At 37.8% G+C, this 27,762-nt stretch overlaps 1 protein-coding gene and 1 non-coding gene across 2 annotated transcripts; both read right to left on the bottom strand.

The window, feature by feature from the left end:
- Positions 1–4,716: 4,716 nt before the first annotated feature.
- LOC146157542 (uncharacterized) lies at positions 4,717–26,584 on the bottom strand. Its single transcript, XM_083387087.1, has 22 exons — positions 26,487–26,584; positions 26,094–26,171; positions 24,745–24,852; positions 23,396–23,498; positions 21,869–21,960; positions 21,164–21,412; positions 20,344–20,598; positions 18,810–18,932; positions 18,121–18,219; positions 17,205–17,332; positions 16,429–16,578; positions 15,558–15,761; positions 14,290–14,434; positions 13,471–13,580; positions 12,455–12,583; positions 11,497–11,634; positions 10,918–11,027; positions 10,194–10,401; positions 9,403–9,544; positions 8,583–8,746; positions 7,462–7,632; positions 4,717–6,100 (listed from the first exon to the last, which is right to left on the bottom strand). Exons 1-22 carry the CDS (start codon positions 26,557–26,559, stop codon positions 5,873–5,875), a joined length of 3,207 nt encoding a protein of 1,068 aa, XP_083243213.1. The 5' UTR covers positions 26,560–26,584; the 3' UTR covers positions 4,717–5,872.
- Trnaa-ggc (transfer RNA alanine (anticodon GGC)) lies at positions 19,327–19,401 on the bottom strand. The gene has a single exon. It is a non-coding gene; the product is annotated as a tRNA-Ala (tRNA).
- Positions 26,585–27,762: the final 1,178 nt, after the last annotated feature.

Below are 27,762 nucleotides of genomic sequence, written 5' to 3'. Positions count from 1 at the left end.
CTAATTTTTTAAAGCTGTATCTTGGGATGCACGATGCTTGACCTTTTGTTCCGATACCGATACCCGATATGCTGGACAAACTATCGACACCCGATCCGATACCAAATGACGTCATTACTATGATCAAACAAGTAAAATGAAATCGAAATGTTTTTATCCAGATTATTTGCACAAAAATTGATTTCTCATTAAAAGTTCAGTTCCATCTAGTTCAGCGGTTCTCAACCAGTGGACCATGGCTCACTGGTGGGCTATAAGAACATTTTAGGTGGGCCATGGCTAACTGGTGGGCCATAAGAACATTTTAGGTGGGCCATGGCTCACTGGTGGGCCATAAGAACATTTTAGGTGGGCCATGGCTCACTGGTGGGCCATAAGAACATTTGAGGTTGGCCGGGGCTCACTGGTGGGCCATAAGAACATTTGAGGTGGGTCATGGCTCACTGGTGGGCCATAAGAACATTTTAGGTGGGCCATGGCTCACTGGTGGGCCATAAGAACATTTGAGGTTGGCCGGGGCTCACTGGTGGGCCATAAGAACATTTGAGGTGGGCCATGGCTCACTGGTGGGCCATAAGAACATTTTAGGTGGGCCATGGCTCACTGGTGGGCCATAAGAACATTTGAGGTTGGCCGGGGCTCACTGGTGGGCCATAAGAACATTTTAGGTGGGCCATGGCTCACTGGTGGGCCATAAGAACATTTTAGGTGGGCCATGGCTCACTGGTGGGCCATAAGAACATTTGAGGTTGGCCGGGGCTCACTGGTGGGCCATAAGAACATTTGAGGTGGGCCATGGCTCACTGGTGGGCCATAAGAACATTTTAGGTGGGCCATGGCTCACTGGTGGGCCATAAGAACATTTGAGGTTGGCCGGGGCTCACTGGTGGGCCATAAGAACATTTGAGGTGGGCCATGGCTCACTGGTGGGCCATAAGAACATTTTAGGTGGGCCATGGCTCACTGGTGGGCCATAAGAACATTTTAGGTGGGCCATGGCTCACTGGTGGGCCATAAGAACATTTTAGGTGGGTCATGGCTCACTGGTGGGCCATAAGAACATTTTAGGTGGGCCATGGCTCACTGGTGGGCCATAAGAACATTTTAGGTGGGTCATGGCTCACTGGTGGGCCATAAGAACATTTTAGGTGGGCCGGGGCTCACTGGTGGGCCATAAGAACATTTTAGGTGGGTCATGGCTCACTGGTGGGCCATAAGAACATTTTAGGTGGGCCATGGCTCACTGGTGGGCCATAAGAACATTTTAGGTGGGCCGGGGCTCACTGGTGGGCCATAAGAACATTTTAGGTGGGTCATGGCTCACTGGTGGGCCATAAGAACATTTTAGGTGGGCCATGGCTCACTGGTGGGCCATAAGAACATTTTAGGTGGGCCATGGCTCACTGGTGGGCCATAAGAACATTTTAGGTGGGCCGGGGCTCACTGGTGGGCCATAAGAACATTTTAGGTGGGCCGGGGCTCACTGGTGGGCTATAAGAACATTTTAGGTGGGCCGGGGCTCACTGGTGGGCTATAAGAACATTTGAGGTGGGCCGGGGCTCACTGGTGGGCTATAAGAACATTTGAGGTGGGCCGGGGCTCACTGGTGGGCTATAAGAACATTTGAGGTGGGCCGGGGCTCACTGGTGGGCTATAAGAACATTTGAGGTGGGCCGGGGCTCACTGGTGGGCTATAAGAACATTTGAGGTGGGCCGGGGCTCACTGGTGGGCTATAAGAACATTTTAGGTGGGCCGGGGCTCACTGGTGGGCTATAAGAACATTTTAGGTGGGCCGGGGCTCACTGGTGGGCTATAAGAACATTTGAGGTGGGCCGGGGCTCACTGGTGGGCTATAAGAACATTTTAGGTGGGCCATGGCTCACTGGTGGGCCATAAGAACATTTTAGGTGGGCCACAGACCAATTTAAAAAAGCTGGATTTATTGAAGAATTTAGTTTAATCTCGGTCACTATACTTAATTTTATTGGCTTGGAGAGAAATTGAGAAGGAATGTAAATGAAACGGAAATTTATTGTTCAGAAGCAAGTACCTCACTAATACACGGTTGAATAAATAACCCGTTTTGACATATGCTCCGCTATGTTTTGTTATAAACATTTTGTGTAGTTTGTTCTTTCATAAAAATGTATTGGGCCATAGAACTATTGTGCAACGAAAATGGGCCACGAAAGAAAAAAGGTTGAGAACCACTGATCTAGTTAATAACCTACCACTTTTTGACAAACTACTTTTTGAGGTTGAATGGCTTTGTTGAATCGCAAATATCATATTGATCTGGTATCGGATCGGCACCGATACTACCCTAGTATCGGTCGATAACCGATACTTCTAAAACTTGACATCGGGTATCGGCTCCGATGTTATCGTATATCCCTAATCTTGTCCCAGTTTTAGAGACTAATCACCCTCCAAGTGTATAAGTCAACTTTTCCTGAATACAAAACTCAATATCGTTTAAATCGTAATATCTTTTTTAACTGTTTTTTATTTTATGTCGGTTGCTAATTCCTAATTTTCGCTGTGCTTTTGTGAACGTTTTGCTGATCAAAATTTACCTAAAGTTACCGGTTAAACCGAACGATTTTGTTTCGTGTACTAATTTTTGAAATGCCCATAGAATTGTGACAAGTTCCTTTTACAAATTAAATTTGCTATGCTCTATCCTGCTTCATTCTGCTAAAAAGACGAAGATAGATTGAACCCAGTAAAAATCTTAAAGGCACTTTTCATATGATTTTTACCTGAACTAAAAATGACGAATTGGAGCTAAACAACCAAATTTGTGTGTTTTTTCTAATATTACACTGTCCATACAAATCACCACTGTCTAGCAAAATTTAACCGAAATTCTGAAAAGATATATACCAACCAATTACAACATATTTCAGACTCTTAATCCGGCTAAAATCCAATAGAAATATATGACTTTAAAACGCAGTCGCCACATTTCCTACATTTATTGCCTATAATTTTGCTATAAACAACTTTTTAAACTGGTGTGTTGTTTTAATTTTCCCACGGCGTCGCACAAAGATTTCGTTTCGTATCTAAACTCTATCGCGATAATAAAATGCCTAAATATTATTATCCCAAATTAATAAACAAATAAAAATTAGTAAATTCCTACAGCTGGGTGCGACGCAAATCCAATAACTTTCCCAAAGGCGACGCAAGAATACATTTGAGAGCTACAAATCGAAGTTATAGAACACCCTTTTCACCTTGAAATGACCAGTGTGCATAATGCGTTTAGCGTGACTGAGTACTACCAGCCACTGCCGTAGCCTGGTCTGTTTTTGTGGCTAAGCAAATAGTAGCGAAGTATTAGCATCGTTGTAGTTGTGTTTTTGATTTGCCGGTGAAATATTGATTTCATTTGTTTGCGCTTCGCTTCAAAGTTCCACTCGCCGTTTCCTTCGCTCATTCTCACACAAAGTGCTTTTATTTTTATACTCCTCCCCAATGAGAAATAAATTAGCTGTTGCACCAATCGTTGTCGTCGATTTCCGGGTGAATGACGTATCTGCACAAAATGGTTTGGATAGTGGTTTAAATATTCGATTATATTAGCTGTTGCACCAATCGTTTGTCGTTGTCAATACATGAACGTTTCGTGCAACCGCATCTTAATTAGGAATATTCGATAATATCACATCGAGCCGATACCGGATGCCAAGTGGTAGCATCGGTACTGGCCCGATGTGGAATTATTGTATGCATTTTAGCAGTGTTGTAATGATTTAAGTCATTGACTTAGCTTAAGTCAATGAAGTCATTTGACGAAAAGGACCTGACTGAAGTAATTTGGACAAATGACTTCACTTGGACTGGAGTCATTCTGTCAAATATCTTGGGATTACGTTAATTGTTTTTCATTAAAATTTATCTCGTTTTGCACGTTAAACAACTAACTTGCCATATATTCTGTGAAGCTTATTGGTAGAACATACCGCTTTAGTGACTCTGTAGGTCCGTTTTGAACGGCAGAGGTCATTCCGCTGTGTCGCATCAATCGCCTTCTTCATATGTCTCCTTATATGGTCTGTGTCTACTCTGTTCTCGTCAGAGACCGACCGTCTCTCGCTGAGGGCCAGACATACCTTTCTCTGGTCTCCCTTGCTTTCCCTCTAGTCTACCTTCTGTGATGAAATATACAATTCAAGCTAGCAGAACTTCATAGACGGCTATCAACAGATATGATATGCCCTACACTGCGCTGTAAAACAACCTTGAATTGCAAGCGGTACTTTTTACAAGTTGTGAAACGTCAGCGCAGAAAGGTGAATCTGAGATGTATATCACATTCGCCGGAAATAGACGGAAAAGGATAAAAAGTTGCCTTTGAAGGACAAAATGCCGCAAAAGCGTTTGTGAAGCGCTTGGAGTGTATACACAGCGAAATAAGAAGCAAGGTTAACTGGGCAAAATAATAACACAAGGACACAAAAGTAAAACGAATAATTAATATTGTGACTCCTGAAAAAGCAGGAAAATGATACACGTAGCACTTTAATTTGTTGGTACTAAAATAAATTATACAGTATAAGATGGTTACAGTTTGTTGATTAACTGTTAAGACGTTAAGAATTTAATCACTCAAAACCAAAGCAAATAGAAGTTGAAAACTCTGCGAAAGTTTTACCTTCGTTTTCTTATTTTTCCATATTAAAATCCGAAACGTTGGAGCTTTGTAGAGGACAACAAATCGCCTGTTTGGCAGAGTAAGCAATATCTTTGTTTCAGTTGTTTGGTGAAATTTAATTTTCAAGCTTAGTGTCAGCTATAGGCATTTAGAAATGTTCACGGCGTTGACGTACCCCGTCAACATAGACGTAAAACAATAGGCAACACAAAAGTTAGGCAGCATAATATTTAGCAAACGTAAGAGTTCGGTATTGTCAAGCTAACCTCAACATTACTTAGTTTAATCACGGTCGGGCGTTACATATCTACAAAAATCAGATTCTTTGAAAAGAGTTAGATTAAGCAGGTTAATATCGGAAAGCCAAAATGTCAGGGTAAAAGTCCTAACGTTTTTCTAATATCTATTTCTCAACTGTTCGTAATCAAAATGCCCGAATAAAAAGTGCACCCCGTTTGTCATAAAGAAATACGTTAGACAAAAAAATAAAAAATTTTTTTCCACAAAAAAATAATATCTTAAGAGCATAAACCATTGTTAAAAAAACTTCGAAACACCAATCTAATAAATCCACGGTCAGCATAACTTCCTCATATATCGAACTTGGTTTCCTTAAGAAATGCAAAGCATCTGAGAAAATGGGTCTTCGTAAATACTAACTTGAACACGACAATTTTGTACAAGAAACAATTTTACACCCCTATGTTCAGACCTCGGTATACTATTTCCAGGCCAAGTGACCACCAAAACACACTAAATTTTAAAATTACATTATAAAAAAAATTTGTAAATGTTTAAAAAATCATTTTAATTCAATTTACATGAAATTCTTTACAATATTTTTATATTCTAAACTTGGCTTGTAGTTTCACAGCCAACGTCCCAAGAGAAACGAAACCCTGTAATACTATATGCAAATAAAGGCGTAAAACAAAATTAAGCAACAAGTAAATTAACATTTTTACAAGAAACAAGAACTTTAGGCCAATTCCACTCTATTAGTTTTATGAATGGCAGTTATATTTCTATTCCTAACATATAGGAAAAGTGATAATTTTGTCTGTAGGAAGTTGAGATGACAAAAGTGTCAAAAACTAAAGACAACAGACAAAATTGTTTTTAGAAAAATATTTTGTGTCAAAAAGTTCAAGTAAAAAAATGACTCCGCCAATACAGACATAAGGAAGGACTGTACAAGCAATTGAGCATCACTTGACGATCACCGAAACATTCTCATGATCATAACTTGGATTGCTGTTGCTTCTCATGTCGGTTCTCCCGGTTTTCGACTTGTTCGCGGTACTAGATGCGCTTGTTGATTTTGAGGGGGTGTCTGCCCCCCCACAGCAGCAACAGAGGAGGCGTCGAACCGGTGGCCACCACAAACGTCTGACGTCACCCTGACGTAAGCAAGTGAGCGCGAAAACGCAGAAGCCCTGAAAGAGAAAAGGCGAAAAATATGATGATTGTTGTGTTTTTTAAATAGTACATTTTCAACTTCTTGAGGCACTTTGTTACAATTTGTTTGAAGTACACCGAAAGCCATCGCAGACTCACCGAATCTATCGATCAATGATGCAAGCAAAGCAGGCTAGGAAAACAACCAGCCTGCAGTGAGGTTCGAACTCATGACCTCCGGTCAAGCTGGGAAAGCTTAACTTTACGTTTTGCTTTGCATTGCGTTTCTACGCATATTGGACTGTGTTTAACCAATGCATTACACAAAAAAAGACTAGCAAGCTTCACATCGCAGATAATCCCCGCAGCTCCTAGACCAGGGCTTCTCCACCGTGGCCCTCGGCCCCCCTGGAGGCCACGGAGATTTCATTGGGGGGGCACGAGCATAAGTCTGTAGCAATGTCGTGGTATTGCAAAGCCGTGTCACTATTTTCAATTATTTCGGTTAAACTCAAACTTGTAGTGTTAAACCTTCTTTGACCTATTGTAACGCATTTTTTCTTACAAGTTACAGAACAGTCGACCTTAAGCTTGCAATTACTACTTTCACATGTTTACTATTGAAAATAAATACGTTTTTACAGAAAACTTAAACAAGGTTTTGCGTTATCAAATGTCGAAAATTCGCAAATCTGCACTGCTCGGTGGTGATGTTAAATACGCCATTCCGACCCTCAAAACTTCCAAATCACCGCGATAAAAACATTCTCGAAGAAAGAATGATGCTGCCACAAATTCTAGCTATTTTTTTTTTAAATCGAGGGGGCCACGATGCATAAAAGGTTGATAACCGCTGTCCTAGACCTTCTGAAAATTATATTAGTGTGTGTGAAACACTTGAAGCAAAACGACGATGGTGAACATAATCCAATGTTGTACTGTTACTTTTTGCATAGTCTTGCACAAACCAACAGTACAACATTGAAATCTTTAAAGTCTCCACAAAACCTTACATTTTAAGAGCTGATGAATGTATGCGTTTTACCTGAAGCGAAGCGACGATGGTGAATAACAACCGTACTCAGTTATACATCATGCCAAAAGGAACAAGAAAATTTTTAAATCTTTAAAGTGTCGTCTGTTCAGGTTGCATCGCTCGGGTCTCATAATATCGGACGCTACTACTTACTTGAAATTTCTAAAATATTTAGCATCTCCGCAAAGTCTAAACCTCCTGAAATCTCATGTATGTTATTGTAATACCTGGAGTGAAGCAACGATGGTGAACCACATCCCTACTCAGTACAACGCCATGCCAAAAGTAACATGAAAAGTTTAAATACTTAAAGTCTTAACAGAGCCTACACCTTCTAAAAGCTCATGTATGTATGCGTTATACCTGTAGAGAAGCGACGATGGTGAACAACCAGCTCATAGCAACCAGATACTGGACGTTGTCGGACACCATCATGAAGAAACCAAAGAACCAGACTAAACCAAGAGTGCTTGCGATTGAGAGGGCGATGACGAGGTTGTGACGGTGCGAGGGATTTTTTGAGCTTGAAGAAAGCTAAAATTGAAATTTTCAGATAAAGCAAAAATCATAGTAAACGAAAAAAAATTCTTTTTCCCCATAAACACACCTTCCTGTATCAAACTCAATTTTGATTTTTAACTTTAGAATAAATACTATATTTCAAGGGCAGTCCGTTACTTTGCTTTCTTGTTCCGATACCGATATCTGTTTTTTCATGAAAAATGACGGCCCTGTGCGATACCGAATGACGTCATTACTATGATCCATTAGCAACATTTATTGTTGTCAAATTTGATGAAGCCAGAAATTTACCTAAATAGTTTTACCTAAACGTCAGAAGCTTAGTTACGTTTAATTATTTTTCAACAATTTTCTGAAAATTCACCTTACAAGGTAAACATAAGTTTATGTTTATAGCAACCTGTGGCTCAAATTGCGAGGGCTCCGGTACAACTCTAGTATCGCTCAAGTAACGATGTTAACCCTTGGCATCGGGTAGAAGCTTCAGTCTATTAGTGGGCTTTTGTTTTAACGTGTTCACAGATTGCTGCATTGTTGGTTAAAATAGTCAGATCTTTTTATCAAGTGTAACTTTTACAAGCCACCTTTATTGAATTCATCGTTGGTTTTGAGCTTTTCGAAGAAGCAAAGTTTTCCCACGAACTATTAAAATAGAGCCTACTTCTTCTACTGCAGCAGAGAATATCTGTTATTACTTAGATCAGGGGTTCTTAAACTTCTTTTCAACACTGACCACCTAAAATGACTTTTGGTTCGCGTTGATCAGGGTCGGCATTGAATTGTAACACATTAGGTAAAAAATTGACGTCAAGTAAGACAAGTATAAGATTTTAGGCACACTATACAAAAGTTATCAAATCAAATTCATCTCAACTCGCGTTTTTCGTCTTGCAAGTGAGACAAGTGTAAGATTTCAGGCCAATTATACGGTAGATGGAAGTAAAACTTTTATCGTAACTCACGTTCTTTCTCTTGCAAGTGAGACTGACGATGACGAGCAGGAACATGACGAGGTTGAAGAGGAGCAGAATTGCGACAGGGAGGAGGAATCCGATGTAGAAGGAGTAGCCCTTGATCCAGCACATGTTGGAAGCAAGCATCGTGTGGGACAAACTCGCTTCAAGCGCTGGAAAGCATGAAAATATACGCAATGTATTGGAGGTTTAACGGAAGTTGGTTCACTTAAATGTTTAAATAAAAGGCTAAGTATATAGAGAGACGGGAAACAAGGATACAGAGATATGTTAGAACAGTTTTTTTTTAAACTGGGATCGATGGACCCCTTTCGGGTCCGTAAATTAGTTTTAGGGGGTCCATGAAGGCCTAATTGAAATATTAGTGTGAATTAAATTTGACTTTCACATTTTTAGACCGAAATCAACAGATTTATGAAGTTCATTTTTATTGTGACGTCAATTTATGACGTCATTTTTTGAAAATGTTTGCCTATCGTGGTCCACGCGACGTCAAAAATGTTAAGGGGTCCACGGTACAAAAAGTTTAAGAACCCCTGGGTTAGACGCAAGCATCGTGTCAAAGAGAATCGCAAAGAGGCTCTATAATAACGAAGTTAAAACTGTTTTGCGGTTACAGGAAAATTCATTTAAATGATAGACCTGAGTTTAAAAAAGTCAGTGTATTAAGCGGGCAATTAATATAGAGAGATATGTTGGACGCAAGCATCGTGTGAGACAGGCTTGTGCATTAGCTGTAGAAACAAATAAACTTTATCTTGAAAACGGCAACATGTATTCGGACAAACTGTTCGTTTGTTGAATTTACCTTGTCCACAGACCGGCGAAGTATCAGGTGCAACTTCGTAAACTTTGTTCACAACAATGTTGATGATCACAACGATTGCAGGGAATCCAAATGAAAAAAGGTAAGCCTTCAGCATGTAGTTGTCCCAAACGGCGTCAAAGATCTTGAAAGAACAAAAAAAGTTTGTAATAATAGGAATGTTTTGCGGTTTAAACTGTAGATTGAAATATCCTCCGACAACCAAGAGATCCAACGGGTCCTGGAGTAGTGGATTTTATTGGTATGCAGCACTATACGTCCTTGAAAGACTGACAGACCAGACAATCGGTGTTTTTCGGACTTCAGTGAAACTTTTTAGCGTAGTTCTGAGTTTTTTTTTTTAAATTAAAATAGGCCAAAATATTTTACTCATGTGGCAATAAATACTTTTTATTGTTTAAATATAATGCAATAATAAAGGTTTAACTTCCAGAAGCAACGAGTCTCTCCAAATTGTTTAACTATAAAATGCTAAAACATTGAACCAAGAAAAATACACCTAAACTATCAAAACCAGTCGACTTGATGTTACAAACTATTGTAGAATGACCGAGTGCTCAAAAACACTTCTATTCAAAATGGTGCTTTGTAACTATTGAACCACAAAGTTTATTGAGTAGAAATTTGGAACTCATTTCTTTACCAAGACAAGCTTCGCACCTTGACAATGGACTTATATTTATATAAATTGTCTGACCTAAATTACTAGCTTTGCTGAAGTATTCTGCTATCAATAGTTTTTTCTATTTAACAATCTACCTCTTGCCTCTCACCTTAACTATAGACTGGTATAGCAGGTGTCCATAAACTGCCATCCAGCACCAGTTTGAGAGCAGGAAGAAATGGAGAAGTAGAGCCGAGGCCAGGCACCTTTCTTCGTGCTGACGTTGATCGATGCCGGCCACAAAGAGGAGGTAGACGATCACGAGGTTCACACAAACGTTGATGAGAACCTGCATGGGACGACGCGAGCGGATGTCTCTGAAGAAATACAATGTAAAAGACTGTTAGAAAGTGCGTATCTACAATGGGACTTAATATAGAAAAACTATAATGCAAAGACTATAACTGACAAAATATAATGTAAAAGACTGTCAAAAAGTACGTATTTACAATGCAACTCAATATATCGAAAGTTAGATGCAATACTTTATTATTAGCAGCAAGAAGAAGTAATAAACCATGAGACTCCTAAAAAGTGTGTATCTACAGTGGGATAAATTGAACTTAAATACAATAAGTGGTTAGCAGTAAGACACTGAAGAAATAATACCCCATGAGACTGTTACAAAAGGTAGATCTCAGGCAATTTACAATATAATTGAAACTATTTGTATTTAAACATTAGCGAGAATATTGCGAAACTTTCTTAATTCAAACTTAGATACAAAAAAACTCTTGGGAAATTGATAACCGTTAAAATCATAGTGCCATTATTAAATCAAATTTACTTAATCGAAGTTGATGTTTATATTACAACAAGTTGTCATAACTTACTTGGAGCTAAGCATGAGAATAACGGTGATAGCAAGGGCAGCGACGGACAATCCACAACCAACGTAAGTCATAAGTTGCAAGGGAACATTGGCTGCAACATCGTAAATGTTCTGCAGAGCAAGTAGACCGTTTTTTAAAAGTTAATAACTGCGAAATTTGTCACCAACAATTAACTTAATAACACAATTTCCTCGTTTAATGGAAATTCTGAACAAATGAACCCAAACAGTTAATACGGTACGTTCATGGCCGTATAATCTACCTTAGGTTGCAAATGTTGGGAGCATTTCCGATAATGTCATATTTATCAGCGATTGCTCAAATATAAATCTATTCAAGTAAATGCATAAGAATCAACTCATGTAAATAGTGTTAATTGATGTCCAAAATAAATGAAGAGAAATTCGAAACGTTAAAACGTTACTTATTTCTACATGAATTTTATCCTAAAAAAAATAAAATCTCCAATAACTAAAATCTCTAAACATTATGCTAAAAATTCGTTATGAAGAGTGAAATTTAATAATTCTCGATCCAACTAAAACTTTCCCTATTTTTAATGTTTAATTTACGACTTACCACTAGAATTGCGAAGTTCGTCAAATGGTCGCATTGGCAGGTGGCGGGATTCGAACCCAGGACCAAACAACATCCCTGGGTTGACCAATCGTTGGTTGTGAAGTTCCAGAATACACACGACTGGTTGACGTACTGAGCCTGAAATACAACAACACAAACCATAGAAATTGTCAGTAAGATACGTAATTGTTATATCACATTCCTTGTACAATCTGCAAGCATGTAAAGAACATAACAATGTACTGACCTTGAAATAGAACATAATTATTTAAATCCCATGTAAATAATATTGACTCCGTGTAAAGGGCATGTACAAATTACGAAACAATTTTTACTTGTTTAATTCATGGATGTTTGCAATTGAACGACACCATGTAATTTACTTTAACTCAGGGGTTCTTAAACTGGGGTCCATGGAACCCCTTGGGGGTACGAAAGATAGTTTTAGGGGGTCTATAAATGCCTAACTGAAATATTAGTGTATATTTCAGAAGTAATCAATTTTTCAAAAAAAACAGTCTTTGAAAGGTTAACGAAATTAGTCGGCAAGGCTTAGAAACTCACCTTTGTGAGATTCAAACTCACAACCTTGACAATACGCTCTTATAGCTGAGTTATTGATATGATTGAGGTTATTGTAGTAAAAATATCAAAGCCCTATACCTATTTCTGTATGGGCTTTCATATTATTAGTACTTCTTACTACAACCTCCAACAATTATGCTAACTACAGCCTTTAACCATTATGGTTATTTTTAATAGCAATACAAAATACACGCACATTACCAACTAGATCATATTTATGAAAACAACGTTTATCAGCAACCCGCAGATTGGAATCGGCAACACATCACCGAGGGCTATAACTAAGTTAACAGACACATTATGTTGAGATATATTTTAATTTTTCATTATAATAGGTTACCAATAGAGGTAATGTAACAATATAACTAGCAACCTGCAAAGTGGAATCGTTTTGCATCTTCCCACCGGTTGAATCGACAGTGTTGTGCGTTATATTAACCTTGTCGTTAAGGTTCATGATGGATGCTGGGGTCGTTTCATTTCCAACGTTGCCAGATACAACCTGGCGAAAAAATGCTCAACATAAGAAATAGTGAAAATGGTTGAAAAGTTTTCGTTACTTTTTATTTTTCATTTTATGTTACACTTGAATTAGAAGATTTGTCTGAAGGAAACATAGGCCTATTGGTACACGACCACAGTCTAGATAAGTTTCAGAAAAAAGATTTTTAACAATGAAGTATTTTAACTTGCCTTTGTATGGTTCATGGTCGGCCTGTTCTGGCGGTTAATGTAAGATCTTTAGTCAAATCTATAAATTTATCTTTGACGGTGGTCGGAATGGGACTTGAATTCGAAATAAAAACTAATAATGTAGACTTCGTTTGTTATTTTTCGTTTTGTCGAGTGCGATCAGATTTAGACCGAAAGTATTTTTAAATGTTATTACATGTACTTATTGAAAAAGGCTTGTGATTACTTAAGTCAATGACTTGACATTAGGGCACTTTTTTTTCAAAAGAATTGACTTGACTTGAACTTCAAATAAGGTTCTTTAGGTGAATAAATTTTGATAATAATAAATTGCAAAGCCAAAAAGGTCGAGTAGATCGACAAGACGTTTCGATACGAGCTTGTATCATCTTCAGTTAATGTGACTGAGAAGCACCTTTTTGGCTTTGCAATTTATTATTAAGCTACATTACCGATCCGTGCATAGTATACCAAAATTTTGATAAAATTTGATTATTTGCTGCTATATTAAACATAATAAATATTACTGGCTATTAGTTTCGTTTTTTGGTGTTTGCTATGTAAGATATGCCAATGCTGGGGACGTGCCTTGCTATTTGTTTAAGATGACTTGACTTAAGATTTAAATTAATTTGCAAACGGCTTGACTGGGCTGAAGTCAAATTGAAATGACTAATTTAAATCGCAAAGACGTACCCATTTAGCCTCCTGATTAGATGGGAATAAAGTGCTGCTTCTGTGCAAGAGAAAAACAGCTCTCACTGGCGTGTCAGTTGCTAAGCCAACCTGCCTCCGTTTGCGCATCGCTGCAGTAAATTCAAGGTTAAAGGTTAACGACAATGAAAGGTTTTTTAGCTGTTTTAAATGCTATAAGTACTGTCTTAAAAGTGTAAATGATGCTGTGTGATTGAAATACCTAATTATATATTAAAGCGGTTAATATTGTGTGAACGTTTATTATCTTAATTATTTTCAATACGATATATAGGAAACGCTTAATCTATATGATTTTGATTCTTTAGTTTAGGTCTCAAAACAAACTGATACAATTATGTTCTAAGTTAATTGTATCACAGAAATACTACGATGATCAATTTATTTTTGTATGTAACCTTGCTGGCGTTAAACCTACTTATCCTCAGGTGAACAGTAGAGACAAACCTTTTATCAACTAAAACATACGATTTAATAATATCCAGTAAAAATTAACTTAAAGCAAAGACGTACTGCCATCGTTTGAATAGTTTAAAGATTGGAACCGGTTCTAATTTTTACCGTTGTAAAAGATATATGCTATGTGTAAAGACTGGCCCAATTAACTCGAAATGCTGCAAGATTCTTATTTCCTAGCGTCACACTGTATTCTGATTTTTTCACTGTTTTAACCATGTTCTTGAAAATCATTAGGAAAGGCTAAGCTTCGGCGTATTTACAAATCACAAAGCAAGCACAAATCAGTAAACAGTTTAGCAAATCATTCTCATTTACACCACCAAACAGAAGCCAGTTCTAAACCTGTTTTCAATCTTTCCGCCTCCTGTAGCGCCTCCAGCGGAATGGTTATGGTTACTGGTTGAATGGGGGTTGTTTGGTTGTTGGGGTCTTGGTACACTGAAGGCTTGAACTGTGCGTCTTGGGTCAGGTTTTGCTGGAGTTTCACCTGAAATATAAGTAATGTGTTGTTGTCCTTAACAAATCAGCAATGCTTGTAAAATTTTCTAATTCAAATAGCTAAAATATTTTTCGATTAGAGATGAAGAAAGTATCGTTTTTTACTCGCCCATTTTTACTTGTTTTAAAAGACTTTATTTTTACTTTGAGGATTTTTAATCACGGTTGTGCGAAAGCTAGCCAATATTAAAATGTAGGTTGTGTCAAGAGTGTCATCCGATTTCCTGCTTTGATTCGGCAAACAAACCCAGGTTGATTTTTAATAATTGCTTACTTTGGCGCAGTGCTTTTCAACCCGTGGGAAAACATCGTGCGGATGAATGCGCGGTTGAAAATGGTGCATTTTTATGTTTTATTATGTTTAATACAGTATAATCAAAGAAGCTGGTGCGCCCTTTATGCGTTACAGGTACAGTAAATATAGTCTCGTATAGAGTCAGTCTCGTATACATTGCAGCTTAAGTAATTCATTTTATATCGGTCAAGGCTTAGGTAGAATTTTAATACACAATTTTAATACACAAAGGTTTTAATACACAAACCCTTTCATTGGCATTTTACAAATAAACTAAAGGTTGCAAACTTACTGAGCTTGTTTGGTGCGGATTGAAATTTTAAAGGTTGAAAAGCATTGCTAGTTTGGCGCAACAGCTTACCAACATTACAATGCAGTTACCGCTCAAGAGTGCCACTGTTTTGCAAACTAAGGATAAAGATCAAAAGGCAAGATGTTATCATCTAGTGAAATTCCATTGGCAAGTTAATTTTCTTTGGTGATTTACGAAGAATAGTTGTAATTGTTGGGAAAGTATTACTGTTTATATTTTTTTAGGATCTTTATCCGTTTAAAACCATGGTGTTTCTTTTTAGATTGTTTTTGTTTATTTCATCAAAAAAAAATTTTTTTACCAAATATGATTCGGCCGATAATTTTTTTTCTCTTTTACTCTAGGTCATGTGGGCAAATACCATATTTTACTCGAGTAGTGTTTTCCCTTTAAAGTGGCTACTTCGTTTAACTTATCTTTTCGCGTTTGTTTTAATCAAGATTGTTCGAAACTAAAGCTAAAAAGCTTAAACAATAAGTGTTTAGTAAAAACTGTCACCAGCACCTCTGCCTCTACATTGGGTGAAGAAACCGTCAGCACATTTGACCCGCTCGTGAGGTTCACTCTGTACGCGAGCGAGGTCAATGACCTTACGAGGTCATTATTGGTCGCGTTGTCTGTCGCCGTCTGATTGGCTGACGACTGCTCGAGAAAGGTGGTCACGTGGTCGGCGATGTAAACGATGTATTTGTAAGCGAAGGGCGACACCTGGTGGGAAATAGGGAATATAATTTAAAATTAATAGATTTTATAAGTGGAAAATGACGTACATATGTGAAGCAGCTGGTCAAATAATAATGTGGAAATTGCTTGTTTTTATTTTAGATTATTAAACTTAGGATTAAATTAAGGTTTGGAAGGCTGATTGTTTTATTTTTTAAAATACTCTTGATAGCAACTATATGCCTTTTTAGCAGAAACTTGTATCATCATAATTATGCTTTTTTAGTAGTTATATAAATAGACATAAAATCAAAATGACAAAAACGATGCTAAAACTTTGGCTTATGATCAGTCTCTTGAGTTCTTACTTAATTTCCAGAAGATTTTTTAAAAAGCAACTAAGTGTAATGTATCTCGATAATGAATTGCAAAGTAAAAAAGGTCGAGTAGATTGACATCACCTTGACGTTTCGATACGAGCTTGTATTATCTTTAGTGAATGTGACAGAGAAGTAAATCAAAGCATTACTTATAAACGTGGGACGCAGTTGTTAGTATTCTGAGTTTCCAAAGTCGAAGCAGTAACATTTTCTTATAAAGCTACATTCATTATCAAGCTACAGTACAAACCGGTGCATAGCGTACCCAGCAACTAGTGTAATGTAACCAAATTGCCACATAATCGGATACAACATTCAAAGGTTATATTTACCGTAAAGTTGGTTGAATTGGAAACCGTGTTGATTAGGCTTGCAGTTGAGGTAACATCGTTGCTGCTTAAATTGGCCGAATTGGATGTGAGAATGTCAAGTTGTGACACAGTTTCCTCGAATGAAGTCTCGTTGAGATTATCAACCACGACCTTGAAATTTAACAACATTCAATAAGCTAAAAGAAATTTAAATTATGGAATAGAGTAACGTTGGAATTTTTACTCAATTTCAATAAGTCAATATTGGGGTCACGAAACTGCTGAGCTCCTCAATATTTGCTGGAGTATTTCTTGAACCAACAACCTAAACGCGAACTCAACATCGACACCACTTCGGCACCCTTATATGTATTTTTTATTAACAGATGTGCTAGCTCATCTATTTACTTAACCTTTTTGGCTTTAACAAATTATAATTTAAAAGTTTACTGCCACATAACATGCTATTGACTATAAGATAACTATGTCAAATAATATGGAACAAAAGAGAGTCACAAGAGTAGAAAACTGTTGCTAAAGGTCAGTAGACCCTAATTGTTGCCTTTGTAAATCATAAGCGGTCGAAAAAAGCAGCAAAAAACAAAAAAAATGGCTTTTCGTTTGATGTCGAAGTAGCTGTAAGTTATTTTAAAATGGATGTCAGACTTCTTAAAGCCAAGATTTGTGCCGAAACTATTTAAGTAGCAACAATATTGTTTGCAATCGCCATTCTAGTCTTCCAAAATCTGCATACTGTTTATTTCTTCTAAATTTACAGTAGCAACGGGTTCACTTACGTTGTTTGCTATCTCCCCGGAAGTTACATTTACACAAGGGACGAGCCGGACTGTAGAAGGATCGAAAAACACCGAAAACGTTTCGTTCCGTTGCTCCACAACACATTGTGCAGCAGCCAATGGCTGGCCTGTGGATAGACGGAGACGACATCATAGAGGAATCAAAAACGTAAATAAAAGCGAAAACTAGGTAATTTCAAACTAATACAGCATATACACAAATTTAGAAAAGTCCTAAAGCAGGTTAGTTAATTATGGGACTTATTGAAGTCTTTGCCTCGGTGAATTACCTAACGGTTGTCGAAATTGTTCATTTAGCTACTGCCTTATTTTGTCATAGATTCAGTCGTTTTTTGTTGGCTAGCCAGCCAGCCAACACATTTGAAATTACGCAATACGATTCATCAATATTACTTTAAATGTGTAATTAATACAATAATTATCATGCGTGACGCTACAGTCCGATATACCTGACATTTTAACGCGCTAGCTATACTGGTATTTTTTTTAAAGAGTGTCACCTCGGTTGTGACCCACTAACTCAGGGGTTCTTAAACTGGGGTCCATGGACCCCTTGGGGGTCCGTGAACTAATTTTAGGGGGTCCGTGAACTAATTTTAGGGTGTCCATGAAGCTTTAATTGAAACATTAGTGTTTATTTAAAACTAATCAGTTTATTTAAGAAATCAATTTAATTAAAAATAAAACGGTTTTGCACTGAATGTATTTAAACTCATTTCACTTTCAAAATTTTGGACCAAAATCAGCAAATTTATGAAGTCTATTTGTATTGTGACGTCATTTTTTAATTTGTTTTGCCTACAGTGGTCCACGCGAGATGAAAGAAAATTTTAGGGGTCCGCGGTAAAAAAAGTTTAAGAACCCCTGCACTAACTGATGTCACTGTAACACTTACCTGTAAATATGCAGCTTTGCAACGAGTAACCGGTTTGTAAAGGCGGGGTTTCGGTGAAGTTGTATGTTATTCCGTTTCTTATTAGAACCTCACAGGTTGCTGTAGAAAGTAAATACGCTTACCTTATTACATTTGAAAAAATATTACGAACGTATGCGTTATAATAAGGCAAAATATTTTTCTATTTGTTGCTTTAGTCAGATACCGCATCAAAGACTCTTTTAAAGCTATTTAATCAAAGTTACATATAATTTTTGTGCTTGTGTACTTCAACCCTTTCAGCCTTTGTTTATTACACAACAATGTATATTTTTACCCATCTGTCAAAAAGTGTTTGAAAACTTCCAATAAACTATTGTCGTTTGATAAGATACGGTTTATTGTTGTTATGCATTTATTTGAATAAAATATGAATATTTGTCAGTAATACGAGTAAAAACCCAAGTCATTTGTCAAAAGACTTCCGTCAAGTCACGTAATTTGGAAAACAGTGCCTTAATTCACGTAGATTTTTTCTTAATTTGTTTACTTACTCAACACCTTTCGTCAGCTTATAAAATAGTTAAAAAGTTTTGAAGATAAGCTTCTAACGCAAATCATGTTTCCCCTAGAAAACTGGGAATATTCCACATATCAAAAGTTCTTGACCACAGCAATATTTTCTATCACTTAATACTTGTCACACTTACGCGAGCAGTAATACTCTCCGTCCCCTGTAAATCCATCATTGCACCGACACGAGCCATCCAATCCTTTGGAGCTGCAAGTTGCATTTCCAGCACAAACCTTGGTGGTGCAGGGATCCGTAATGGCTGCGAAGATAAAAAAGATGAAATTTAAAAGAGGTACGACGGTTTAAGAAAAATATAACGGGGCACGTTGTAACCAGTAAAAAAACAAATATACTTTTCTGTCTTTAATTGAAGATGCTTAACACAAGTTTCACCATTTGGAAAGTTCATTTACCTGCGTATTTATCTTAAGCTAACCTGAGATCATCCTAAAAAATCTTTCTAAATGTTTTTAAGACTTGATGAAAGACACACACAAACATATGTGTTTAATAACATCTGTGATCTAGCCCCTCGGAATTTGCTTTATGACCAACGATTACGGCTTCCGTATCAATAGTACACCGAAAAGCCATCGCAGACTCGCCGAATCTGTCGATCTATGATGCAAGCAGAGCAAGCCAGAAAAACAACTGGCCTGCAGTGAGGTTCGAACTCACGACCTCCGGTCAAGCCGGGACCGTCGCTCTACCAACTGAGCTATGCAGGCTCAGAGAGGAGCGAGTCGAGAAACAACCATGCGCCAATACTTGCACATTTTGTTAGAACAAGCAACTTCACACTGGGGGATCATCAGTCCGTATCAATAAGACTTGTTTGACATTTTAACTCTTTTTAAGTAAAGTTTGATAACCGAACGAATATCATATTGTTTTTTATATTTTCTGGAATACTAGGCACCTGTTCCTGCCCTGAAGATAAAGTAGGGATTTAAAAGAGGCGATACAAATAGTAATGATAATGCCACAATCATCGTTCTACACGGGGGATCAAATAAGGATTGTCATGCAAGCAGGGCAAGGCTAGAAAAACAACTAGCCTGAGGTGAGGTTCGAACTCACGACCTCGGTCATACCGGGTCGTTCGCTCTACCAACTGAGCTATGCAGGCTCAGAAGGGAGTAAGTCGAGAAACAAACATGACACTATTAGCTGCATCCCTATTAGTGAAAACAACTTCATAATAAAGGGGATCCGTAATTCCAAGTCAAGTCTATGAAAAAGGTATTCACATACTGGCAAAAAGCAACTGTGATCTAGCCCTTCTGAAGTTGTTGTTTGATCAACGATTACGGCTTACATATCATAGTACACCGTAAGTCTTCAACAGACTAACCGAATAAACTAAAGATATTCTTTCAAGCCAGGCTAGAAAACAACTAACATGCGGTGAGGTTCGTCTGGTCATACAGGGACCGCAGCTCTAGCACCTGAGCTAAATAGCATTTCAGAAGGGCTGGACCACAATTGTTGTACACGTATGTGTGTGCATCTTCCATTGAATACCGTAGGGTTTACTCAACATACCGGGACCGTCGCTCTACCAACTAAGCTACATAGGCTAAGAGAGGAGCGAGTCGAGAAACAACCATAATGCTTGCTACATTCTGTTTGTTAGTACAACCAACTCCACATTTGGAAAATGTATTCACCTTTACATTGATAACCACTTTGCTGGTATCCAGCAGGACAGGAACAGGTGAATCCCCCATTCGTGTTTGTGCACGTTGAACCGGAACAGATACCCGTCACTGTTGCGCACTCATCCGTGTCCACGCAAGGACTTGTTGGTGGGAAACCAGAGAAGCCGGTCTTACACGTGCACGTGTACGTGTAGTTGGCGCCACCTGGCGACTGGGCGCAAAGCGCATTATCGCCGCATGGTGGCGGTATGGGTGCACAGACGTCTGTATAAACGTTGTTGGGTTTACTATTGGAGAACTAACGAAAAATCGACGATCAATTCATGTAGAAATACTGATATCCATCACACTTTGTCAAATATTTTGGTCTATTTTATTAAATTAAACATTACCGCTTTTAACTAAACTGTAAAAATTTAAAATTGTATTTTGGATGCAAATTTTAACGCCCACATTTTATGCACGTCTAACATTAAAAAAAAACAAAAAACGAAGCACTTTTACATGTATGTGTGCGTTCAGCTCCAGAAAACTTTAGACCAGTGGTTCTCAACCGGGTTGTCGCGGCAACCTGGGGTGCCATTTCCAATGCCCATGGGTGCCGAAAGATATTTGAGAATTTTTAAGACTTTGATTTTTGCCGAAAGAAATTCTTTTCAATGCTTGGTAGCAACAGCATATTTATTAGGGTTTACTCAACATACCGGGACCGTCGCTCTACCAACTAAGCTACATAGGCTAAGAGAGGAGCGAGTCGAGAAACAACCATTATGCTTGCTACATTCTGTTTGTTAGTACAATCAACTCCACATTTGGAAAATGTATTCACCTTTACATTGATAACCACTTTGCTGGTATCCAGCAGGACAGGAACAGGTGAATCCCCCATTCGTGTTTGTGCACGTTGAACCGGAACAAATGCCCGTCACTGTTGCGCATTCATCCGTGTCCACGCAAGGACTTGTTGGCGGGAAACCAGAGAAGCCGGTCTTACACGTGCACGTGTAGTTGGCGCCACCTGGCGACTGGGCGCAAAGCGCATTATCGCCGCATGGTGGCGGTATGGATGCACAGACGTCTGTATAAACGTTGTTGGGTTTACTATTGGAGAACTAACGAAAAATCGACGATCAATTCATGTGGAAATACTGATATCACACTTTGTCAAATATTTTGGTCTATTTTATTAAATTAAACATTACCGCTTTTAACTAAACTGTGAGAAATTGAGAATTGCATTTTGGATGCAAATTTTAACGCCCACATTTTATGCACGTCTAATATTAAAAAAAAATAACAAACGAAGCACTTTTACATGTATGTGTGCGTTCAGCTCCAGAAAACTTTAGACCAGTGGTTCTCAACCGGGTTGTCGCGGCAACCTGGGGTGCCATTTATAATGCCCATGGGTGCCGAAAGATATTTGAAAATTTTTAAGACTTTGATTTTTGCCGAAAGAAATTCTTTTCAATGCTTGGTAGCAACAGCATATTTATTAAATTTAGCTATAGTTTTTACCAGGCAGCCGACCAACCTGATACTTGTGTTCTGTTGCAGTTCATGGAGGTGTTGCTGCATCGAACACAAGTGACTCCATCCCCGGAATATCCAGTCTTGCAAGCACAACTGAAATGATTCAAATTGAAGCAAAATTTTAAACCAGTCATTTGATTAGTGCAATTGGTCTCTTAATACAGCTGAGTGCGTAACACTCGTTGTTAGTAGTGTTACTACTTTTTTATTCAAGATCGCATTTGTTTTTAAAAATTCAAGTGACTTGTATTGTTAGACTGATGATGACATGATGTATTGCCGAAACGTTTGCATCAGCGAATATTACATTTACATACGACCATACGTGTATAAACACTCTGATTTGACCTTTCTGAAGTTGTTTTTTTGTTCCACGATAACGCCTGACATATAGAGCATAATGGTTGGAGTTTTTAGTTAGACGTAGTAAGAATATCAAATCCCATACAGAAGTAGCATTTTTAATCGAAACATTCAAAATTATATCCATTTGTGAATGGACTTGGTTATCTTACTATAGGGCTTACGCAGTGTTGTAAGAGTCGGGACGTTTTTTTCAACCGACACGGCAGCCCTGTTTTAAACATTAATGCAGCATTTTGTATAATTTAAGTCGAAAACCAGAAATAGCATACGCGTAACTTCTTGGTTTAAATATATTAATGTTGATGGCGGGTTGGCCTGGTTAAAAACGGACATAATCAAATTGTTGGACTAAAAACTTGCTGTATGCAACTGAAACACACTAATACACAATGTGTATTCTGTGATCTGGCCCTTGCGAAGTCGTACTGTCTAACTATAGCAACACCTATATATAACATGTCTTAGGAAAGACTTACCAACTGGGTCTGTTGTGCATTCGCTTCCTTCTGAGCCTGCATAGCTCAGTTATTAGAGCGGTCCCAGCAGTTAGGACGACGGTCCCAGCAGTTAGGCCGAGGTTGTGAGTTCGAATCTCACCGAACACTAATTGTTTTTCTAACCTGCCCTCACTTGCACTACAATGCTAAAGGATTTCGGTAAACTTTTCAGAAGGCATCTTGTGTGATATTTAAGATTAACGTATAGACACAGAACCACCAGAATAAAAAATATTTGATTTTTTGAGACAAAGTAAACGTTGCTATATGATTCCTTTTCGTTGTTTTTTTACAACCCACGTGATATACAGTAATACGCATATAACAAATAAAGAGTTGAGTTGGTTAAAAAATACACTTGCTCAAATAAGGTGTTTTGAATAGACTAAATTACAGCACTGATTGAAAATAATAAAACCCTAACCCTAACACCGAAACCCCGGGAAATTCCAACGTCTATTCGTGCCACGCTAAAAGTCTTTTTAGTCCCCGCTAACTTGTTTTACTTGTGCTATATTATCGCGACACCCCGGCAAAGAATCCCTGTGTCTTTACAAGTTTAGTCAGGCGTCGTTTCCAGCTGAGCTCAAATGACTCCATCGAAATTGTCAAAGTCTGGCAAAAAGATATAAAACACCAATGTGTCCCTTGAGGAATGTGCTTACCTGAAACTTCCAGCAGTGTCGGTGCATGCGGCGTTCGAGTCACAATTTGAGGTCCCCAGGAGACATTCATTAACGTCATAACACGCAGAAATCAATGGAAAAACTGCAGAAAAAGAAAACACGTTTGGTCCGTAAATCAGGAGGGGGGGGGGAGATAAAAGTCAGTGAACTTGTGTAAAACGGGGTGGAATTGTCTCTACAACTTTATAAAAGCGCCGTACGTACTGGCATAAATTAGTAAGTAAAATCGGTCAACATTTTCTTTTATTTTTGTGTTGGAAGAATTACAAATCGTGTGAAATTATAATTGCCCTTTTCAAAATTTTAACAGTTATGCCCAGCAATCATTTTGTGAAATACATTGCAAGAATGACCTGAAAATTTGTATTTTTAGTCAACATTATTAATTTTTTTAAATCAAAGGGCTGATACCATATACTAAAAGATAGCATCTTGTAATTTAGTCAAATTTAGCCCTTTAAATTATTGATTTGCCTTTTTTGGTGATTATTACACAAAGGTTGAGAACCATTTGTTTAATCCAAGAGCCAACAAGTTGTTTAAAAACAAAGTTTGAGGTTTAAAATAGCCCACTGACACTTTGCACGTCATTTTGCTTAATCAAATACCGCTGTACAGTATACGCTTTGATAAATATCACTAAAAATGTTTTGAAGGCGAAAAAAGCAAAAACATCTTCTCACCCGTAACCAACGCCCACTGACTCGTTTGAAACGAAGGCGCATACCTACAAAGCAGTCAAGTTTGACTTGCGAATACTCAGCGATAAAAACTTAACTAATTTTTCCAAAAATTCTTATACCAAAATAAATTTATTTAATTGTTGTGAACAAAATGTTAATCGATTGCTGAAGTATTTGCGTAATCATAGACCGGAATCCCTCGTATTTTATTACCGCAATTGAGTTTAGATACGAAACGGTTTTATTGTGCGGAACCTTTGTGAAATCAAAACGACACACCAGGACATCGCCAACCTATGATTCACTTGATAAAGAGTTTCAAAGCCAAAAGTTCGAATAAACCGACATTATTCTAAAAGATCCGTTTAGGGTACGCACTAGTAAAATTATCAGTATCTAAAATCTATTCAAACCATATTTATAAAAGGTAGAACAAAATTGTTGCCATTCGGAGTTTTCTAATTAACACAGCTGGACCTGTTAAACATCTGAAGGTGTTAATTAATGCGCCCCGAACAATTAGAAACTCTTGAATGATAAGAATTACGTTCCACTTTAATTGTTTGTTACTCGCTATATATGGTATCTGTTTTTTTGTTTTTAAGGTGCTTAACAGATCAGTGCATTATGAGCTGGTTTACTTACACTGAAAACCGTCGGCGCAGTCGCATTGGTATGTGGGACCGTTTAGACTAACGATATCGGTGCAGTTGGCGTCTATTGGACACGGATTGGTTGAACATGTGGAAGAAGCTAAATAAATAACAAACAAAGGTTATGTTTTGGTATTTCTAATGCTACAAACAAGTCAGTTTCAAATAACTTATTTTCCAGTCTGGTAATTTGTGAAATAAATTTGTCCAAGTTAAGTCTTTGCAGCCAGGTCGAAGTAAAAATCATCAGTTGGTAAATCAAGTCCAAGTAAAAGTCAATATTAGAGCAAGTCAACTCCAAGTCAAGTCCTCCACATAAAAACAATACGTTAAACTATTAAAATCGGTGAACCTGTCCGATTATGAGCAGTAACTCAACTAAAAAATAATAAAAATGATCATTTAGCAAGCTAGTCGATTGATGTCACATATTGAGATATAACCCAATTTGTTAAATAAATGTTTACCAAAAAAGCACTTAATTTCCAATAAAGTCATTCGAAAAAAAATGACACAAGTCCAGTCAAGTCATTCTGCCAAGATAACTGGGAAAGGAAGGTCAATTTAGTTAAAAACAGTGACTTAAATGCACATAAGTTAAGCCTTTTATGTCATATGTTAAATAACGTGAGTCCAAGTCAGTTCTTTGGTAAAATTACGTGAGTCCAAGTCAGTTCTTTGGTAAAATAACTTGAGTCCAAGTCGGGTCTTTTTTACAACACAACAAATCAAGCCCCGGTCCAGGTTATTATTTATTTAACCTGACCAGCGTTTCCCAGAATAAACCAATTCTTAGATCAAGGTTTGTTCGTGCTCATAACAATACGACAGTGGTTCTCAACCGGGGTGCCGCGGCAATCTAGGGTGCCATTTTTAACGCTCAAGGGTGTCGAGAGATATATCGAATTCTTTAGTATTCCAATTTTTGCCCTATTTACTTGCGTACGATAAAAGTGCCAAAAATTAACACAGGTTGATGTGCAAAGCAAGGGTGCCGCGAACTATTTATAATTTCTGTAGGGTGCCGCAAGCCAAAAAAGATTCCCAAACAGTGCATTACGTCATAGATAGACTATATGTGCAGCAAAGCGAGATAAGCGGAGAGCAGCCAACCGTTACTTTTCGGCGTGCACAAAAGATAGCCTTGTTTAGACTGACCCAAAATGCCAGGTATGCGATTAAAATCAAGTGTTGTAATGACTTAAGTTAATGACTTGAATTAAATCCACTAAGTCATGGTTTTCAAATGTCTTGACTTACGTCCTTTAGACAAATGACTTGACTTGGACTGTGATTGTATCGACAAGCGACCAATATGCTGGTAACTATTACTTGGAATACCTGGTGTTGTGTAAATGGTGATGTTCGAAGCAATAGTAGTTGCATTGCTTTGTGCTGCAACACTCAACAGCACTAAGACTGAAAAAATAAACCGTAAATTGCTTCATTACGACTATAGTACGGGCTCAGCGTGCAACACACAGTTAAAACACTCATATGCACGGGAGAACTATTCAGCAACGTATCCACGATTTTCAAACTGTTGGGGCATAGTACTTTTCAGGCACGGTTTCACGAAATTACATTAAAATGTGAGTTAATGAAACGAGTTAGCTAGCTGTACCCCACTCAAACGATATCTTTGAGTAACACAAACTACACAATAAATCACAACATTTAATGCTTTGTGCTTCAAGCTGTAGTTTTCTATCACAACAGGAACTACTGACTTACCGATTGCTGTTATCCAGTAGTTAAAGTATAAACTTCGCATTTGCTTCCGTTTATCTAATTTGGTCGTTTTCATCGTTCGTCACTGAAGGTACATATATGACGCTTTCTGAATAAATGTTTTGCAATTATGGTTGATAAATGCTCTCAACAGTATTACCAATTAAATGAATTCTGTTAACAATACTATATAGTATATAGTATACCAAGGATGGCCCAACAATCAGATACTAAGAACAGCACTTGTTACTTGGTTAACCGCTAAGAGCCACATCTTACAGACATGGAACGAAATGAATGGCCTATAACACCATTTCTTACTCACTCCCACAAAGCTATCGCGCGGAGCGGGAAAATAATGCCTGTTTTTTGTTGAATAGATAAAATTTTAATTTAGAAGGAGACACATTAATTAAAAAAATACACATTTTTAAATATAATGTATACTTATATTACTTAGGCATATTTTGTGCGTTTATCTTGTTTCAAAAGCGTTGCTAAAAATACATTGGAAAAAAAAGGGTCCCCCTTTGCTCACCAAACTTTTTTTCCTAAAGGGCCAGATAGCTATTAAGCCTGGCCAATTTTTGTTATACTTTACTAACATGATTAGCGTTATACAAAAAAAAAATGCAATAACAACTGTAGTAAGCATTAATAAATTATCATACAGTCTAAATTTTATCAAAATTTAGTTTTAAATTGCTTTCAACAACATTTCTCCTGTGCTTTATTTTCATTAAGAAAATATGCCGCGGGCCGGATTAACTAACTTGGCGGACCGAATCTGGCCCACAGGCCATAATTTGGAAAGCCTTACCTTAAACTATGACCGAAGTTACTAGTCCTAACCGTTGGCCTACGTATGCACCAGAGCCCCTATATACGCCCATAGGCATGCCCTTCACTCATTTGAAAAAATACTGGTGTTGGTGTTTATTTAAGGGTTTATTGCACTTTCCGAGAAAGGAAGCAAACTTTGGGTAATAATTTTACCTCGGTTACGCCAAGTAGCGGATTAGGGAAAATAGGCATGGTTAACATTTCCTTAGTGTTCTCAACAAGCCATTTTCAAATGACTCAAGTAGAGATTAAATAAAACAAAGTAAAATAACTAAAATATAAAAGCTGATCAATAGTAATGACATCCAATGTGTACAACACCTGTACAGAAACAATAAGAACGGGTCGAGAGAAACGCGGCAACGCAAAATAACGGCACAAAAACGGCAAGGCAAAAATAAAAAATGGAGTAGAGGCGTAAGGAAACTATAAGAAC

This window comes from Ascidiella aspersa, chromosome 4, assembly GCF_963924565.1.
Source record: "Ascidiella aspersa chromosome 4, kaAscAspe10.2, whole genome shotgun sequence".
Taxonomy (NCBI): Eukaryota; Metazoa; Chordata; class Ascidiacea; order Phlebobranchia; family Ascidiidae; genus Ascidiella; species Ascidiella aspersa.
The sequence above is the reverse complement of the archived record's forward strand: the minus strand, read 5'-3'. Positions and strand labels throughout refer to the sequence as shown.

Coding starts and splice junctions, on each gene's coding strand:
- LOC146157542 (XM_083387087.1), bottom strand. CDS start 26,559: ATGAAAACGACCAAATTAGATAAACGGAAGCAAATGCGAAGTTTATAC. Junction 14,435..15,557: donor CACCCAATGTAGAGGCAGAG/GTGCTGGTGACA, acceptor CTTATATTTCAG/GTGAAACTCCAGCAAAACCT. Junction 8,747..9,402: donor TTCGCCGGTCTGTGGACAAG/GTAAATTCAACA, acceptor CATGCTTTCCAG/CGCTTGAAGCGAGTTTGTCC.